Source organism: Natator depressus, chromosome 12, assembly GCF_965152275.1.
Source record: "Natator depressus isolate rNatDep1 chromosome 12, rNatDep2.hap1, whole genome shotgun sequence".
Taxonomy (NCBI): domain Eukaryota; kingdom Metazoa; phylum Chordata; order Testudines; family Cheloniidae; genus Natator; species Natator depressus.
The window spans coordinates 33,176,680-33,196,645 of NC_134245.1; the positions used below are offsets into that span (position 1 = coordinate 33,176,680).

A 19,966-nucleotide genomic window follows, 5' to 3' on the forward strand; every position below is an offset into this window, starting at 1 on the left:
GCCTCCCCATCAACACTGTTATTTATACCCATGCTAGTTGGGCATGCAGAGTCTGCACTCTGCACACCACTGCGAGTGTAGATGTACTCTGGGAGGCCAGTGCAGCCCTTAAAGCAGATGGTGCAGGCTTGGCAGGACGGCTGGGAGACGGTCTGATTCTGTGCATCCAGCAACCTCTGTGGGGTGGTTTTCCACAGAGATCTGGCCATAAGCTTGAAGCTGCCCTTGTCTCCTGAAAACCCCAAGGGAGGGTTACAGCAGCAGTAACCCCACCCAACTACTCATGTTGCAAGAAGAAAAGGAGTACTTGTGGCACCTTAGAGACTAACCAATTTATTTGAGCATAAGCTTTCGTGAGCTACAGCTCACTTCATCGGATGCATGAAGCTGTAGCTCACGAAAGCTTATGCTCAAATAAATTGGTTAGTCTCTAAGGTGCCACAAGTACTCCTTTTCTTTTTGCGAATACAGACTAACACGGCTGTTACTCTGAAACCTGTCATGTTGCAAGGTGTGTCAGACCCTTGGCTGCTGCCATAGGACTGGTGAATCTGGCCCTCTCTGTCTTTCATTTTAAAAATATGGGAAAACATGGTCAATGTCACTTTCTTATGGGAAAGACTACATGGAATTTGCAACCCAAGGGTCCAGCTGTTCCAGTGTGAATGGTTATTACAGCCCTGAGGTTCTGTGTTTCTGCTACAAACATATTCCACAGTAGCAGTGAAATTCCGCATAGCCAGAGCAACGTTAAAAAACAAAACCTTGCTTGGCACTGTAATATGAAAAATATGGGACAGCAGTTGCTGTGAGCAGGATGAAAGCTGATGTTTTGCCAACCTGAAGTGTAAAGCTGGTGCTGGAACTGAGGCCTGAAGAATGGGAGCATTTGCCAAAAGGAAATGGAAGCGGGGATGGAGGGTTTCGGGGAATGCATCAAGGTCAGCCCTGCCAAAAAAACATCTCCCCTGTGGACAGGTCTGATTACGATAGTAACCGCATTAGTCCATGCAAAGTGCAGCTGGAGCCACAATTGGCCTTCTGTGTTAGATGGTTACTGAATAGCATCTCGAATGCACAGATCGGGGAGGTCTGGCTCAGGATCTGCCAGCTATGTTTCTGTTCCATCATGATAGGGAGGCCGCATATGAGGCTACATGGGATTTACTGGCCAGAGGGCTTTCTGACACATGGAGGTGAGAAGGTACAATACAGACCCCCCCACACTGGAGTTTTTGAATGCAGCATGCTAAAAATACACTTCAGTATTGGACAGAGTGGAATCAAATCAGTTCAAGTTAAAATAGGGAATGTTTGCTAGGGTTAGAGGCCAGTGGTAGAATATATGTGTTCAAATCCCAGCAAGGTAGCCGTTTACTTCAACTTTCTAAGGTCTATAATATTGTGTCCCAAATGGTTTCAAATGTAAGGGCTTTTCACATGAAACCATAGTACAGTCCATAAAAAAACAAAATCCTGCTTGTCCTTTATGGATCTTTAAAGTCCCCATGGGACTCTTTCTTGGCCTCTGTCTCTTTGTATTAAATTCTCCTTGCTTCCCATTCTCTTGCGTACAGGTTGGTTGCCATCTTCTCAGCAGAGGTGGCTGCAGGCTGGTGGTGGCCTTTGTGGTTGTAATTTATAAAGCACTTTCGGATCCATGGGTAGAAGGATGCTGTCTGTTTGTAAAATACCATTGTTTGCACAGAGCGCACATGAGTGGTGATATGATTCTCTGGCTTTATGAGAGGACAGATGAGATCCCAAGGGGGGAAACAGGGAAGCAATCAGGGACTGCTCGTAGGAGAAAGCAGAAGTATTAGGTTAGCGTTCTGCATATATTCTTATGGTGCACAGGTGGGAGACAGTGGTTCAAGTGATCACAGCCTACACAAATGGTACTAGAGAGGAACTGGCCCCCCAGATGTTTTGCTGTTGTACAGGTGATCTAGTCACTTCCTATGTGTGTTTCCCATGGATGGTTTTTGGCCACTGCTTCTTCGTTCCCAGAGCAGCCTTGCTTCATCTGAGAGGACAGGACACACCATTGGTTGAGTAGCTGAAGCCACTGCTGGGTGAAGGAGGAGGGTGATCGTTCTGTAAGTAGTGATGTTGTTACTAAGCTTCCCTCAGCATAACCCTGCTGTGATGCACTTGGACTCAGCTGCCATCCAGGGGCACATGGATTGATGAGAGTGTTACCTGCGTGCCAGCACGATGCATGGTGACGGGCAGTTGGACTGCCTTGTGAGCACTCCTTTCCTGTCTCCTTTTCTTGTCTATATCGGCCTAAGCAGCAGTGGAAACCATCTTCGCTCTTTCATTTTTCCAGCACGGTATCTCAAGGAAAGATGAGCCCTGACGTCAATGGGGAGTGTCTGTTTCATAGTCCAGCTTGTTTATTAGCCACGGCTGAACTCTTTCCCCTCATGCTGAACCTGCGTAAACTTCATGGCTCTGGAAGTTCAGCACAGGTTCAAATGTCCTCGGGTTCTTGTTCTGTTCGATTTGGTATAGGTGCTTATGCCGCACTCATCACTGTAGTACTCAAGTATAGAGTATTAAGTAATGTGACTAACACATGTTGTGTGTGTGGTGGTGTATCCGTTCCTCAGGGGGAGAATTGTGTTCGGTGGAGTGTTCTGCTTTGGAAGTTTGGGGGGTTTTGTAATAAATATGTGCTTAGTAGAGAATGGGGGAGGGGAAGAAACAAACAGCCCAGTGAAAAGACAGGGGGAGAGTGGGGCATAGTGGAAAACAAATCCAGATAGACTAGGTAGAAATGGGGGAAGAATAAGGGGAGAGATTCTGAAGGGAAAATACAGCAGATGCCATATATATCTCACCCACTTTTGCCATCCTAGCTCAGATGTGTGAGGCTTCTCTTGTACTTAATACAGAGCAGAGGACTAAAGTGGCAACATGGTCCAGTGTCTAGAGCACAGACCTAGGAGGGAAGAGCCCTGTGTTCTGTTCCCAGCTCTGCTACTGACTCACTGTGACACCGTGGCCAAGTCACTCCACCCCTCTGCCTTGGTTTTTCACCCCTCCTTTGTCTGTTGAGGCCATAAACTGTTCAGGGCAGGGACCGTCTTTCAGTGTGTGTGTGTTTGTACAGTGCCTGACACAACAGGGCCCCAAACTTGGTAATGTAAATAATCAGGACTCGCTTTTTTAATCAAGTTTAAAATCAAGATTTTGAAAAAATGGACTCACCATGAGAGAGAAAAAACACAACGTTTTATACAAACCCAAACTGGCTTTGCAAACCTCAAGAAATAGTTTGGGAGGTTCAGGGAATCCCTAGCTCCAAAAGTTCCCCTCTCTCCCGCGACGCATTTCTTTGGTATTTGGTTATTTGTGGGAATTTAGTCACCATTGTCCAGCCTGCCCCGAGCATGCATTCCTACTCGGTGGGTGGGAATTGGCATTCTTCCACATCTAGGATCGGGCAAAATTTAAATGAAGAAAACTCAAGTTTTGGAGCAAAGTGTAAAATGATGTTGCTGATGCAAACAGAGCTGCCCCAGAGAGCCATAAGTCACGTGGGCATCATAGGTAGGTCATCCAGACAGTTACGAAAAGGTTACGGCTTCAGTCATGTCAGTATATAAGGCCTTGATTTTGCAAAAGGATATGTACCCATGCACTGTTCCATTGCCTGGAATGGGCTCCAGGCAGGCAGATTCCTTTGCAGGATTAGGGCCCAGGACTAGAGCCAGCAACTGCTGTTGATATGAGCTTTGTTTGCAAAAAAAGGTTTGCCAGAAAACACTCTCCATGGCTTAAGCCAACCTCTAACTCTTGGAGATCAGGAAGAAACTCTCCGTAGGGTCGGGTTATGCCTTAACTATGTATGACAGAATTTCTTGCACTTTCCTTTGAAGCAGCTGGTGTCACCCACTGTCAGAGACAGGATACTGGACTAGATGCTTTATGCCTGTACATGTACTTACGTACGTGTGTGTGTGTGTACACACACAAACACACGCTTATATATTTAGTTAATAGATTAAGGGCCAATAGATGGCATTCAAGAGTACATTCTTGGGTTTAGTAAAACAAATAAAATGACTTATCTGTGTAGCACTTTACACGGAGTTGTTAAGAAGTTGGTCCATTGGTTAATTCAGTGTGACAGTTTCTGTGTTGTGCATTCCACAAACCTGAGTCATTTGCACCTTGGAAACGCAGCCTCAGTTTATAACTGTTCCATCTTGCTGTCAGAATAGAGCTGTAAACGTTGCCTGGCTTAGCGCTGGCCTGCAGTGAGCTGGGAAGGAGCTTGCCATTTTCCCATTTTGCTGGAACTGCCTTTCTCAGCTGAGCAATAAATCACTAATTTCTGGCGCACGCAGCCTTGGGGAAGCCATGCTGTACTGTTAGTGCATCTGCAGAAATGAGCAATTAGCTCATCTGCAGTCGAGCAGAGAGAGAGGGGAAAGATGATCCCAGCTGAAATCCTGTAATGGCTGGAGTCAGAGTGCTAGAATTTAACAGGACACTCCAGGTTGTGGGTTGGGTTGGGTTTTTTTGTTTGTTTTGTTTTTAAATTCTTTATTAAGACAACAAAAATGCCTCAGGTCCCTGAGGGAAATTGGCTGTCCAGAACTGAGAATGTTTGCTGGACTGCGACAGCAGTGAGCAAGCAGAATGGGATTTTGGGCACAGTGGAGACCAACATCTTCTCATAATCATCATATCAAGGGTAATGCCTCCTTGGGGGATGTAGTGACATCAGAACCCCAGGAAGAGATTATTCCTTTCATTTATGTGCATTTAGAGTCGGATCTTACAGCGCTTACTTACGTGAATGGTCCCATTATTGTCAACCAGAGGCTGGGAGTATTCCAGTGAGCAAGGGCTGCAGGATTAGGCTCTCAGGGCATGTAACTTCATTATGTATAGGATTTTTTTTTAAATCTTCTCTGTCCTGCGTTCTCCCATTCTGAACCTTTTGTCCCCAGCTCTCTGTGTATGAGGAAGTGTGCTCTACTGGTGGTAGAAGAAGAGTGTGAATCAGAAGTCACGGGTTCTAGTCCTGTGTCTTCTTCCACAGATTCACTGTGTGTCACACAACCTATGAGAGGATCAGTTTCTCCGACAGTAAAATGGGAAAAAAGTTTACTGGGCTCTTGGAGGGGAGGGAGGCTACGAGGCTTCATTAATGGAACTTATTTGAGATCCTTGGAAGAAAGGTGCCCTATAAATGCAAAGCATTATTTCTTCCTTGTGCTTCCCTCCACTTCCACTTTAAGTGTAACAGCTTTTTTAAAAAAAGTCATTGCAGAAAAATTCTGGAATAGCATTAGAAAGCTTTGTGGTTCTGGTTGGGTGACAGCCAGCAAGGTCACAGGGCAGTCTGCTGTGGCGTGTTTGTGTGTGTCGTCGTCTGAGATGTGATCTCTTTTGAGGACATCTCTACTGAATGTATTTTTCTTTTTTTATGCCTAAATCCTATGGTGACAAGGTCAGTAGAAAAGCCTAGACAGAGTAGACCTGAATCTGCCTGCATGACTGGCAACACAGTGCAGCTATTTCCACAAGGCATCTGCTATGGCCTACCTGGGGATTGGTCCTTGCTCAGGATGAGGATCCATAAACGTTCTGCAAAGCTCAGGCCCGCTCGGCAAAGCCTCACTGACACGAACAGCTGCATTATCTTTGAAGAGTTGCTCATGCCAATGAAGCTTTGCGGGACTGGGCGGTCGTAGGGCGTGCCTGCCCTGTAGTACCCTCTGCTGAGTTACTATGGAGCTGCATGTACTCCCTCCCTCAGTTTCCCTTCTCAGGAAGTCAATAACTCCATTTTAGGTTTCAGAGTAGCAGTCTGTATCCGCCAAAAGAAAAGGAGTACTTGTGGCACCTTAGAGACTAACAAATTTATTTGTTAATCTCTAAGGTGCCACAAGTACTCCTTAACTCCATTTCAGGCTCTTTTGACATGTGATTCAATAATACCCTTCATAGGGCTTGTTTATTACAAAGCCTCTTACCAAAAAGGGCCATAACAAAAAGTCCCAAGTAAACAAAAGGTGCTTCTGGCTCCCAGGGTTTCTCTGAAGCCTGTCATCTAGGTTGTTCCCAGTTCTCCTGGTTCAGGGTAGCAATGTACATCTCCGTCTCTGTCTTCTCCTTATGTCAGGAGCACCAGCTCTCCTCCTAGAGCTGGGTGGCACTGTATCTCCCCCAGCTGGCACTACTTAATTCCCAGACTTAGTGGGTATGGCAGTCTTCTGCTGATGTCTGCTTCCTGCAGTCTCAGGACCCTGCAGCGGCCTTCTTGCTCCCCAGGGTGTCGGCAGGCATCTGCCCTGCTATGAGGGAGGGGACAGCATTGACGCTGGCCCCTTCTCCCAGCTCATTCCTTTCTGTCTGGGGGAAGGGGCAGCCTTGCCCTGCCCTCTCTGTGAGGTTCCAGGCTCTTAAAGACACAGTAACAGGATTCCTTCTAAGTGCTATTTCTTCTTGGGATCCCCTTTCTTCTCCCCCCATATCTCCTGAGGCTTTGTGTGTCAGGGCACCCCCAAACTCTTAAAGGGGCGTGCCACGTGGCGGGGAGGACAAACTACCTATATGTGACACTAACATTATCTGAATTGCAAGGGGGGATTGTTAACTTGAGGCACATTTTGCATCCAAACACATGCACATTTTGCATCCTTAAATGGACCTGTCTCTACTCTTGGTCCTTGGCCACAGCCTCCCCCTCCCCACCCCCACCCCCAAGTGTTAGTTATCGCTTGCTCACCAGTTGGGTGCAGGTAAGAGGACAGATGGCTTAGCTTTGGCCGAGTGCTCGCTGATGCAAACCAAATTGCTCTGGTAACCAGCTGATGGGTTTCAGACTTTAATTGAAGCTTTCAGTGAGCTGCTCCACAGTAAATAGCATTATGTTGACAAAAGCAGCCGGGTAACCATGGACAAAGGTTCAGGGTAGCAGAGTTCAAGCCTCTCATGGATGCTGTGTTTTTTTTTATTTCCCACCATCATTCAGAAGTCCTTTAACATGGTTTAAAGACAGCAGTGCGTCATGTGAGCACATTTAAACCCCTTTGTCCTGGAAAGCTGGAGCTGATACAGAGCCCTTTTGGATTCTTTGCTTGCAGCTGCCACGGCGTGTGTGCAAAGGTAGCCTAACCTCGAAGCTTCCTTTTGATCACTGTCTGGCTGGCATCAGCAGCAATTGTTGTAGGTCTCTCTTGCATGGCAGGATGTTCATTTCCCTCTTTCTTCTCCTATATACGGCTTCACATCTGAATGGAAACCATTTCTGATTTATTTCTATCTGCATGGGAGAATTTGACGGCTGCAGAAGGGTTTGCATGGTAAGGTCATCCTGCCGAACAGTACGCTCCCCTTCAGACTGCAACACCCGTCTTTGAAGCCACGTTGCTATAAGCAGTCTGAGTGGGGGTGATGAAGGGAAGAAGAGCCGAATGCTGGGGGAGGAGTGGGTGCCTGGGATGGCCCAGCTGGTTGCTTTCTGTTGTTCTGTCATCCTCTGGTTTCTGCTTTGAATTTAATTTGCTTATTTCCTAGGACAGAAGTGTAAAATGTCAGTGTTGAAAACTCTTTGCTAAGCTTGCTTTGTTTAGGATGCTTTGCTCACTATGCATAATTAGCCAGAAATTAGTAGTTTAGGGTTATCAGGCTGATTGATCAGCCTAGAAAGATTAGATTTTATTCACTGCTGTAGCCAGTCTAACAAAAAAGAAACTATAGAGAACCATTAAATAAATAAGTGAAATTAAAATCTCTATGGGAGCATCACGTTATGTTTCCTAAAAAAGACTGTAATGATAATAATTAAATGATGACAATATGCTCTGTAATTTAGAAGCCCTAAAGGGCTGCTCCAAAGAGCTTTCAAACCTAAAGGTATTTACTCCGCTCTAAAATCTGAAATACGTTTAGTATCCAGGGTGGGGTTTTTTCTCCTGTTTCTTTTACTTTCCAATATCTTCAAAATGCTTTGCAAGCCAGAGTGGCTGCTGTTGTGCTTGTTCATTTGTATAAATTTAATTAAAATGAAAAGTGCATTTAAATCACTGATTCGGAATAAGAACAGGAGTACTTGTGGCACCTTGGAGACTAACAAATTTATTTGAGCATAAGCTTTCGTGAGCTACAGCTCACTTCATTGGAATACTTCATCAGCCTGTGTATAGAGCACTAATGCCATGACTCATCATTGTGAAGAGCCAAAACGTGGTATGTGAGATGTATTATCCCTTCTTTATTGTTTCCCCCCTTGCGTTCTGCTACAATTGGGGTAGATTGCGCTCTTGTATTGAACATGAAAGCTGATGTCACAGCGGGAAAGAAGTGATTAATAAGGAAATAGCTACAGATGATTCTGGAAGGACTGCACTGTATTAGTGAATGGGCGAAATGCTGATTAACACATAGCAAAGCAGTTCTGAACGAGAATGCTGGAGAGTTGTCTAGATATCACATTTATGTTGCTGATATCTAGGCTACATACCAGAGTTAAATTCATAGTCTGCATTAAGGGAGTGATTTTTCAAAGGGTCTCTATTGCACCTGCTCAATGTACGTGTCCATTTGTGAGAGTGTGTGTGTGCATAACTCTATGCTTTGTGTACAAACTGAGGAACTGTCTGTCCATGTGGTTTACTCCAACCAGAGGGAAAATGTATCTGGACTTCATTGAACACATCAGTCACAGGATCAGATTTGTAAACAGACATAAGTGAAAAAGGAAAATGATTTATAGCAAAAACTCCTGGGGGTGGCAGTTAGGTTCCAGTTGTCAGCTCAGGCTGTGTTCTTTCTGGGCCTGTGAATTGGAATGGAGATGGAGGATTGTCTGTCTGGGCTAATCGGTATTGGTTTCTGAGGTATCCATCATGATGACATGGGGTGATATTTTTACTCTCCTCATCATTTCGTTAGGCTTTTAGAATTTTATCAAGTTACTCTTGGGATTTTGGGGGGTGGGGTTTTCCCCAAAGAATACCATATATGAACACAACACAGTCTATGCTATAATCATTCATGGGAGCATAGCTATTCAGAAGGCAAGAGTTGATCCTCTGCTGATCTAGCTGGGGTGTGTGTGTGTAAAACTAGTAGATTTGGAAGTGTGTGGAGATTACCAGGAACAATATAAAAGTCCACAGGGACAATCCATTGATTAAGGTATTAACTAGACCGGGCCAGAGAATGGAAATGCCATGTTATGAAGGATTCCAAGATTGATGAAATTTTGTTTTCATCAGGAATGAAACCTCCAAAATTTTGAAATTCTCTGCAAAAGAAAGTTTCAGAAAAATTCTCGATTTGGGTTGATGGAAAAGGTTCATTTTGACAATATTGAAATGCTTTCTTTCAATTTTTACTTTTTATATTCTGTCATAAAAATATTTAAAATGGAAAGTCATTTCAAAAGGAAAAAATGATTCTGTTTGTTCTAAAAATACTGAAACGGGATGTTTAGACATTGCTGGAACTTTTTCTCCCTTTTTTTTTTCCCCCTCCAAAAAGAAATTCACATGTTTTTGCAAAGTGTTTAGACTTCAACTGGAGTATAGTCTCCAATGGAAAATGGTTCCGGCAAAGTTTTTCTCACCAACTCTAGTTCTGAGTGAAGAATGCTGAGATTTTTCTAGAATCATAATTCATCATTTGACTGTGGAGGAAAAAAAATCATATGTAGAGCAATAGCAGGGTTTTGTTGTTTTTTTTTTTTTTTTTTACTATTCCTAGCAATTAAATGCAATTATTTACATTTTATTCAAAAGGACGTTTGGCTCTGAAAAGGGTACAATTGCTGTTATCTTCCACTGGGCTTCAAGGAGTGGGGCATTCGCAAGATATGGACGATTTGAGGCATACTTCAGTGAGAGATAGTTCATCTTCTGAAACGAGGGTTGCCAGGCATCTGGTTTTCAACAAGAATGCCCGGTTGGAAGGGGACCCTGGCGGCTCTGGTTGGCAACGCTGACCAGGCCATTAGAAGTCTAGTTGGCGGCGCAGTGGGGACCCGGGGCTAAGACAGGCTTCCTGCCTGCCCTAGCTCTGTACAGCTCCCAGAAGTGGCCACCAGGTCCTTGCGGCCCTCAGGCGCATGGGCAGCCAGGGGGGCTCTGTGCACTGCTTCCGCCCCGAGTGCCAGCTCCACAGCTCCCATTGGCTGGGAGCTGCAGGGGCGGCACCTGAAGGTGTGAGGGCAGCACGCAGAGCCTCCCTGGCCACCCATACACCTAGGGGCTGCAGGGACATGGCAGTCGCCTCGTGGGAGCCGTGGTAAGCACCTCCAGGACCCCAGACCCCACCCCAGAGCCCCCAGCCGGAGCCGCCCTCCACAGCCCCAACCCAGAGCCCTCTCCTGCACCCCAAACCCCTCATCCCAGGTCCCAGCCTAGAGCCCGCACCCCCCAGCCCAGAGCCCATATCTCCCCCCTGTACCTCAATCCCCTGCCCCAGCCTAATGAAAGTGAGTGAGGGTGGTCAAGAGCAAGCAACAGAGGGAGCGGGGATGGAGCAAGCGGGCGCTGGGCCTTGGAGAAGGGGTGGAGCAGGGGTGTTTGGTTTTATGTGATTAGAAAATTGGCAACCCTATCTGAAACCAAAGCAAAAATGTGGCTGCCATAACCCATTTCTTCCATGGAATTATGAACCCACAAATTTATACACATGGAGGTTGTTTTTCCCCCTTGAAAGAGCTTGAGCACTGCATTTTTCTTTAAAAAACAAAAACAACAACAAAAAAAGAAAAACCCACATCAAAGAAAAAGATGAAAAAGTGAAGAAGTTTTAAAATAAAGATTTAGGGAAGCCTCTCTTTTTTTTTGCACTTTCCTTATCATGACAGTCTCACAATGGTATCTATATGGTTGTTTATATTTTCTTGCAGAAAAAGATTTACAAGTACAAGAAAGTGCTTAGTAACCCAAGCCGTTGGGAGGTTGTTTTGAAGGAGATTAGGACACTGGTGGACATGGCGCTAAACTCTCCACTACAGGATGATTCCATCCATCAAGCACCACTGGAGATTGTCTCAAAGCTGCTCTCGGAGGTAAGATCATGAGGATGTTCCCATCTTGTTGCTTTCTCTTTGGAAGAAACCAAACATTTAACAACCTGTCCCCATCCCAGACTTGTAACTTGGGTTCAGAAGTCTGCCCTTGAATATGCGCTGTAATTCCTTTTGATTTCAGTGGCCCACTACCTAGGTGTTCATAGTTGATAACTCATTCATTATGGGTCTGATCCATAGCCCATTGAAGTTAATGGCAAAACTTCCATTGACTTCATTGGGTTCATAGCTGGGCTCTATATGTATGTAATAGACTATATCATTCTCACAATGGATCAGTGGGATGTGAACACTGATACGTCTAATAAGCAGCTCTTTTCTTATTGCAATTTCAAATGGAGATATCAGAGGTTTTAGCCTCCCCCGTATCTGTGTCAAATAGATGGTCCACTTCTGAGCAGGTTTGATATCATTTGTCCCCATTTTTATTTGCTAGCATTTGGTGCTGTATTTAATCTGTTGCTCACTTTGAAATGGGTTTTCTTCTTACTCTTAGCACCTGTTCTCTGGTTGTTTCAGTTCCACTACAAAAATGAAATGTGATGCATATCAAAATTTTGTATCTGTTGGGTAAAGGGTATGAAGGGCAGGCTGCATTTTTGTGTTTATCTGTGATGAGGAGAAAAAGAGCTGTTTTTCCTTTGGTGCACTAAGATTGCAGCGCTATTGTAACCTCATAGCGCCTTGTGGAACACGGAGAACATAGGGAAATAGTGTGTTGGAGTAAATTGATGCAGCTCAGTTGACTTAAGAGCTGCTACATGGTATATGCTGGGGGTATATTTGGCTCCATGTTAGTAGGCAGGAATTACAGGCAAACTGCTACAGTTAGTCCTCCAGCCATGGCAGAGAGCAGCAAGGAAAACCTTTTATTAACTCAGTCTGTGGAATTGAAAGCATGAAATTTAGAAAGCATTTTTTAAGAAATACCTCCCATTAGTTCAGTCTTCCCATTAATTGGTATCTCAGGGAGCACCAACATTTAGCAGAAACTTCCTGGCTATAAATCCAGGGGTCATGATCCTGTAGGTGCTGAGCACCCCTTTTTGAGAAATGGAAGGGAGCATGGTCCCTGATAGTAGATGATGTATTAACATTAAAGGAATAGTTTTAGCATAGATGATATCACTAAAGGAATGGTTTTAATAGAGCCTGGTTTTATTCCTGTTCGTCAGTGATTGCAGAATTGGACCCTGGTCCTTGTTCATTTGCATTGGCTGAGGTGTGTGCATTGACCGTGTCAGTTTCAAAATAAGGTTAGCTCATTGATTTCTTCTGTTTAACCTTTTCAGAACACCAACTTAACCACTCAAGACCATGAGAGCATTATTGTGGTGAGTATCCTTATGTCAAGTTTTGGGGGTCACTCTGTGTTTCTGATAGTTTCATTTCGCCCTGGTTTTGGCTTCTATAGTGCTTGCTCCTGCCCCATTGACATGAGTGGCAGCTTTACCATTGACTTCAATGGGTGCAGGGTCACACCCATTTAACCCATTCACTTTTTCATAATTCTATTGTCCCCCTTTTCCTGTTTGGTATAAATAACAATAAAAGATCCCTGATTAATGTGTATAAAACTCTGTAGAAATTTTTAGAATGAATTGTCTCACTGCATGGTTGCACAGTGCAAATGTTAACATCTGCACCTGCCAAATTTGGCCCCTCGCGACCTGTGGGTGCCATGGTTTTCTCAGGGGCAAGTATGCTGTTGTACTTTTGTGCACACTCGGGCTAGACTGTGGAAGGTGTGTGATCATGTGTTTGCCCTTGCAAATGTGGGAATGTGTGTGTATGCTTTTACCCATGTACACAAGTGGATCTGAAAATGCTTTCTTCAGTTTTCTCTGATTACCTACAGTGCATTTATATGGATATATAAATAAGTGAAGCAAAAGGTAGCCTTCCTCCCCATGCAACCAAATATAAAATGTTAACAATTTATCAGAGGTAAAAAGTGCTTCCCATTCATTGTAATTTAATTTCAGTTGCTGGCGATTTCTAGATTTTCTTAGTAATCTAATCTAGTACTTCACCACCACCTGATCATATTATGTCCATCCATGAATCTTTCTGCAAAACGACATGACATAAAATGTAGCCGCCACTAGGTGTGACTCGCGCTCATCTCCTGCTCAGGACTCCACTTTAGCTGGTATCAGTCATTATGATAAGTTTCTAAAGTGGCAGTCTCTTTGCTCTGAAGTCCACTATGGATTTCATTTTACTTCAGTGCTAAGGTTAATTCAGACTTCCTGTTGCCAGTCAGTGATGATGATTGTTATTTGGGGGAGGGGAAAAAAAACTTTGTGTTTAAAAAAAATAAATAAAAAACCCCAACTATTCTGGCTTTTATCCAATTCTGAAGATTGTGCCTCAGTTAGTAACAGAAATACAGTTTCTGGGTTTTTAAAGCCCCTTGCAAATATAGCAGCAGCCTTGCATTATTCTTGTTATTTATTTGCTTAGTAGTAGTAGTTTGTTGTTGTTGTAAATATTTGTGGCCTCAGTGATTTACCTGTATAGATAAAGCCATGTGCCTTGCCCTAGATTTGATTCTCATTCCAAATTGCCGGAGAGTAACAAACCATTTCTTTGCCTGGTTTAGTTCCATCTCTTTTGGGGTGGAGTGGGGGTCTGTGTGGAATGTATGTGAATTTAGTTCTGGTGAAAGGTAACAGATGGGCAGCCCTGCAGAGCAAAGCTCTCTCTTTATCCACAGGACAGGCATAGGTTGAGCAGAGGAATGCAGGCTTCCCCCACACTGTCCCTGTTCCAGAGAGATCACTGACTGGAGAATCTCCATGGCCCAGTCAGATCTCAGCCTCTCTGAGACTGCCGATTCTGGTTGTCGCTCTGTGAAGTGGACATTTGTACACTAGGGTCTGGACTGAGATGACAAAGCTTATTTGATGCAAGCCACCAAACAGCAATTCCATCTTCAACTGCTATGATCTGATAACCTCTCTGTCAACAGGCAGGCATAAAACCCTCACCGTGATTTTGCAATACAATTTATCAGAGGGATGGAGGAGGATGGATGCTATAGCAAATTATTATAAAGATAAATTCAGGTAGAGTCCTTAATGTAGTTAACTGTTGAATATGTAGCAAGGATATTATAGTCCAGCTGAATATTACAGCAAGAGTGCACCATCTTTATAGTACTGTAGTAAGAATATATTGCTATAGGACCATGACCAGTGAAGAAATAAACAGCTGTAGGGAGGGGAATTGCACAATAGCCAGCTTTAGCTGCTCCACTGTTATGTAAAATCTAGGCAGCTCTTTGCAGATGTGCTTGGTTTTCATTCCAGAAGTTCATGTTAATCTTCTCCTATGGCTGAGTGGGTGTTGTGATTCATGGTGATTTTGATGGGCTAATTTGAAATGATCTCCTGTGGGAAGATTAAAAAAAAAAAAGAAAACCAAACAGGCTGCATTAGCAAAACCCCCAAATGCCATCCAGGTAGAATGCCTGTCATTCAGAAGTTTAATACACAAATGCCCTAGCTGCTCTGTTGAAGAGTTTTACTTTTTAAACTGGTACTGGGAATCCCTTATCCCAAGATTGAAAAAGCCTGAAGGCATCATCATGTACAGAGAATGCATTGTTCTAGTACTGCTTTCTAATTTACAAAGGAGACAGCAGCAACATAATTTCATTACACTCACAGTAGCAGGTATGACTTGTAATATATTTACAGTACATAACCACATCAAGTTGCTTAGTGATGGAGAAAGAAAGGCTGACCTGAACTTTTGGAAAGTTAGACTCATGTTTTTTATAGAGTATAGTTCCACAAAAACAGTAGTGTCATTGTGGTGATCTTGGTAAAATGAAAGGAAATCAGTCATTCCCCGCAAGCGGGGCCTGTTTTGTACTGGGTGGTAACGTCCGAGCATGAGCTCATTATAACGTGAAAGACATAACGTGTGTGTGTTTAAGTATATTTTAGAACCCTTTAAATAAAGTGGCACTGCCACTGTAATCATGGGTCAGATTCATCCCTAATGTAATACCTCTGAAATCAGTGAGTCCAATTCTGCTCTCATTCACACTGGTGTAAAATCTGGAGTAACCTATTGTCTTCAGTGGTGTTGCTTTTGAATTTACACTGGCGTAACTGAAAGCAAAATTTGCCCAATGGGCTTATAACAAGGATGAATTTAGGCCCATAATTTAAAAATAAAACAAACCCTAGTTTCCTTATTAACACTTGGGGAAAAAACAAACCACATTTCTACTGGTGGTAGATTTTGTTCCAGAAAACAGAACAAAACCCCCTAAAATCCTAAATATGTAACTTAATCCTGAGAGGGTCCAATTAAACTTAGAGACAAGGTGGAAAAGGTAGTATCTTTTATTGTAATGCTATCTATAATGTCGATACTTACCATGTTGTGTTTTATTGTAAAAGGTATGACCTCACCCACCTTGTCTCTCTCTAATATCCTGGGACCAATGTTGCTACAACAGCACTGCATTAGACTAAATTTACAGTCACCTTCTTATCCAGGTCTCTGTTTTAAAGAATTTTAAAATATACTCACTCACATTCTTTTATTTGGGCTGGCCTGTGTGATGAAGTCAAATTGAAGTATGCTAACTTTTTATTTTCAAGGCAATTGCACCTTTGCTGGAAAACAATCACCCTCCGCCTGACCTCTGTGAATTCTTCTGCAAGGTACTAAGAACAGATTCATTGTCTGAAGCCTCATTGATTTTTTTTGTTTGTTTGTTTTTCTTAACCTCTTGAACTGATCCCCCAGTTGGTTTCTATGTTTGGTTGATGGCCAGCAAGATCCCTGGTCTTAATGGGCCAGACTGTAAAATAGTATTACATGTCAGGAATATAATCCTCAAACTCTGACACACAGCGATGTCTCGTATGTCCCATTGCTACCGTAAGTGCCACTGGAACCAGTGCGTTCTGATGGATCATAATGTGGGGCATACACTACACTGTCCTCTTCCTGAAAGGTTGTGTGTGTGTTACTAGGATTCTGGACTTGAGATCCCAAGGTCTTTGAATTTGAAAAAGCTGCTATAATTTTAATTTTCCTCTCTAAACTGATTGATATTTCAATTTAAAGTCTAATTGCTGACAGTTGGATATATGCTTTCCATCAGGTCCCCTTGATTACCGGATAATTCACTTGTAAGGAAAGACTGTCAGATTGGCAGATTCAGAAACTTATCAAAGTCATTCACACATTGTTATTAACCACCTGTAGGGCCAGTGCCTGCCCTCAAGGACATGTGCATCTAAAATCCCAAATTGGCTCCTGGTGACTAAGGGCAAGTCTACACTTAAAATGCTGCATTATTTTGCAGTAGTGCTTTAATGAAGATGGTGTAAACTGACGGGCGACAGCTCTCCTGTTAACTTAATTAATCCACCTCCCCGAGAGGCGATAGGTATGTCCGTGGGAGAAGTTCTCCTGTCAACGTAGTGCTGTCTACATGGTGGGGGTTAGGTCGGTATAACCATATTGCTCGGGGTGTGTGGTTTTTGAACACCCCTGAGCAACATAGTTACAATATACCAGTATAGGTCTGTAGTGTAGAACAGACCTAAATATATTATTGATGAATGTTGTAGTTTCAGGTTTTATACAGTGATTTGGTAAAGGCTAGGGCTCCTCCAAGCTCCATATGTATTTATGGTTTCTCATTGCAGCACTGCAGAGAACGCCCTCGGTCCATGGTTGTCATAGAAGTGTTCACACCAGTGGTACAGAGAATCCTCAAACACAACATGGTAAATGTCGATGTATGTATGTATTTGGTTGGTTAGGAGAGCAGTCCACTGTGACCCCTTACATATGAACCGGCTATATTTCTTGTCTATAATGCGCCCATCACCATGATGCCTGGTCACTATATGTGTGTACCCTTGTGTAGCCATGCAATACATCTGAGGTGCTTACTTTGGGCACTCAGACTGAGATTTTCAAGAGCATCTAAGCTAGATAGACACTAAACTCACTTAGGTGCTTTTGAAAATCCTACCCCCAAGCCTGAAAATGTTGACCTCTCATTTTTATTTGTATGTAATTATTACGAGGCATGTCAGTTAATACCAGGAAGTGCAGCCATCTCGGATGGAGCCCAGTAGCTGGTTATCACCTCCCAGCAACACTGAGGACTGCCTGTCTTGTTCCAGAACAAGTGCTTTTATGAGCTCTTTGAAGGGTACGAGCGCTGCTAGTACAGTTTCTACTTTGCATAAGCAGATTTTATTGCACAAAGCTGCAGTTTGCTATGATCCCTGGAATGGGTTTCATGCTTTTATAACTGCACAAAGGGTTTGTTTTCATTGTTATAATTACATCCACAGCCTTTCTGGGTCACAACATACATCCCAAGTAAACATTTCATCTTTCCTATTTATACAACTTCTTTAACTCCTAGAGTTTTCAGAACTAACTAACAAACCCGACAGGGCCAAAAGGCTGTATTCTTGGTCCTGCGCCCGCTCTCTCCAGACATGTCATTTTTGAATATGCCGTAACCGTCAATAAAATATTCTGTACATGTTGTTCTTGGATTCCAGACCATTAAAAATACTACTACCACCACCACCAAAAATAAATAAATAAAATCCAGTGCTCTTGTGGGGTCTCAAATAAAATCTACATGCACAGTGCGCTGCTTGTATTTGGTTAGCTTAAGAGAATTGCTCCTATTTACCATACTTAGCATTTGCAGATTGGAACTCAACATGCCTTTTTACCACTGTGTGTAATTGAAGAAATTTACAGTGTTAAATATTAATGGGAGTGGATTTGGGCACTTTACTGCTCTCTGGGGAATTATACTCTGACGAGTCTCTTTAGACTGCGTATGTGTGTATATAAAAACGTTGTCTTGGGGAAGAGAAGCAAAGAGCCCAGTGTTAATTTCATGGCATTAGCAAGCCACTTAGAAATCCGGTGAATACTGGTCGGGGAGTCAGGAAACCTAGACTCTATTACTGGCTTTGCCGTTAATGTGCTCTGTGGTCTTTGACAAGTTGCTTCAAGATCTGTGCCTCAGTTTCCCCCTGTAAAATGATACTCCTCTTCTTTTGTAAAGCATTTTGAAATCTATGGGTGAAAAGAACTATAAAAGAGCTGCTGGTTGTGGTGTTGGCCGCAGCATTTTGTGTCTGCCTGTGATTGCAAGGCAGTGGGCCCAATCCTGTTATATATTGAGTGCTGGGCAACTTCAACACCGATTGACTTCCAGGAGACGCTCAGCTCTTTGCTAGATCAGACTATGTTTGCATGTAAGCAGTTTTGGGTTTGCTTTGCTTTTTTTCCCCAGTTAACGTGGACATTAGGCTAAACGAATCCATTAAGCTGGCCTAACGTATTGAACAGAGAAATCTGTGAATAGCTCCTAGTTGAGCGCTCTGGTTTTGGTGGGTTTATAGCAATGCTAGAGAGTACGTTGCATAATTTACATTTTATGTACATAAGACAACTAATTTTATCAAAGGGTTGTGGTGCCATCACTGGGAGATGAGCTGTTGTGTTTTTACTAATGTGACTGGAGCCAGAGAATGGAATTCCAGACATACTGTGATACACGGTGAAGCTGGGGGTGGTTTGCAAAGGTTTCCAAATCAGCATCTGTCTTTGAGCACACTTTCCCACTCCAAATTGCATCAGACCATACCTTTCAACGCTTTCCCCTTTGGACCAGCTTATAAAACAGAGGGCTCGAATTTTTAAGACTGAATGTGATTATTTGCTTGAAAAGTCCTGACATTTACACGCTCAACTGACTATTTGCATGCTCAACTATTGCAAATGGAGTAATTAACCACTGGAACAATTCACCTAGGACATTCTCCAGCACTCAGTATTTATCTCGAGACTGGTTGTCTTCCGAAAAGATATACTGTGGCTCGAAAAAATTGCACTTGAGTGTGCAAAAAGACGGCCGTGCATGTGCAAATTGGAACTCATGTATAAGTATTACATTTTTACATGGAAGGTCATCTTCTGCGTGTACACACATATTTCAAAGGTGTATCTTGGGTGACAGAATTTGAAAATATGGCATCATTTTTATTATTTATCTGTATGTACGGTCAATGAACAGTGGTATCTGCCGTTCTCTTGACGATGTCAGCATAGTGATGAAATGAATTCAAATGTCCCTGGGCTGATCTCTGTTGAAAACACACAGTTTTAACATACATTGCAGGCATGTTTCAGCGGCTTCACTGAGTGTCTCCTTTTTGGACAGGATTTTGGGAAGTGCCCTCGGTTGAGGCTGTTTACTCAGGAGTATATTCTGGCTCTGAATGAACTGAATGCCGGCATGGAGGTGGTGAAGAAGTTCATTCATAGGTTAGTAACAGTTAATTCTATGGAGTATTCTCCAACCCTGTGAACATATTCCTCTTTGTGGCTGAGATGAAAGACAGGAAAAAGTATAATTTTCCTTGTGGATAACCATGGAGTGGCCAATATTTGCTGAAACGCTGTCAGTGCTAGCAAGCACCAGGAAAAACTAGAGGTTCATCAGCACAAATTTTCCCACTGAGGGCCTGATCCTATGCCAATTGAAGTCCATGGGAAGACTCCTCCTGATTTCAGTGGGCTTTGGATCAGGCCCTTAAGTGAGAACTCTTATCTAGTGTACAGCTATTTGTGAACCTTCATGGTAGTTTTTCTTCAACGGGGCTACAACAGTGCTACAGTAAATAAACTCAGGAGCAGCTTGATCCAGTTCTCAATGCAGTCGTATTCAGTGGGAATTTCTGGGGTTAAATCAATCTCACTGAACTTTCCCGAATCTCTGTCCCCTGTTCTGGGACCCCTCTTTGCCTAAAAATGTTATCACCTAGAGACACCTTCATTACAGTAATGTCGCCTTTCGGTTACTTCCTCCCACCCCCATTGTTT

The 19,966-nt window shown here is 43.3% G+C and overlaps 1 protein-coding gene across 3 annotated transcripts in view; it reads left to right on the forward strand.

Moving 5' to 3' along the window:
• The window catches only part of CMIP (c-Maf inducing protein), a 170,500-nt gene that overhangs the window by 117,573 nt on the left and 32,961 nt on the right, over positions 1 to 19,966 (forward strand). For 2 of the 3 annotated variants that reach the window (XM_074968827.1, XM_074968828.1), the window contains exons 4-8: positions 10,883 to 11,044; positions 12,358 to 12,399; positions 15,688 to 15,750; positions 16,747 to 16,827; positions 19,305 to 19,408. In XM_074968827.1, the coding sequence (XP_074824928.1) occupies positions 10,883 to 11,044; positions 12,358 to 12,399; positions 15,688 to 15,750; positions 16,747 to 16,827; positions 19,305 to 19,408 (452 nt within the window). Of the gene's footprint in view, positions 1 to 7,119; positions 7,329 to 10,882; positions 11,045 to 12,357; positions 12,400 to 15,687; positions 15,751 to 16,746; positions 16,828 to 19,304; positions 19,409 to 19,966 lie in introns of those variants that run through there. The other variant, XM_074968829.1, reaches the window with a different exon arrangement.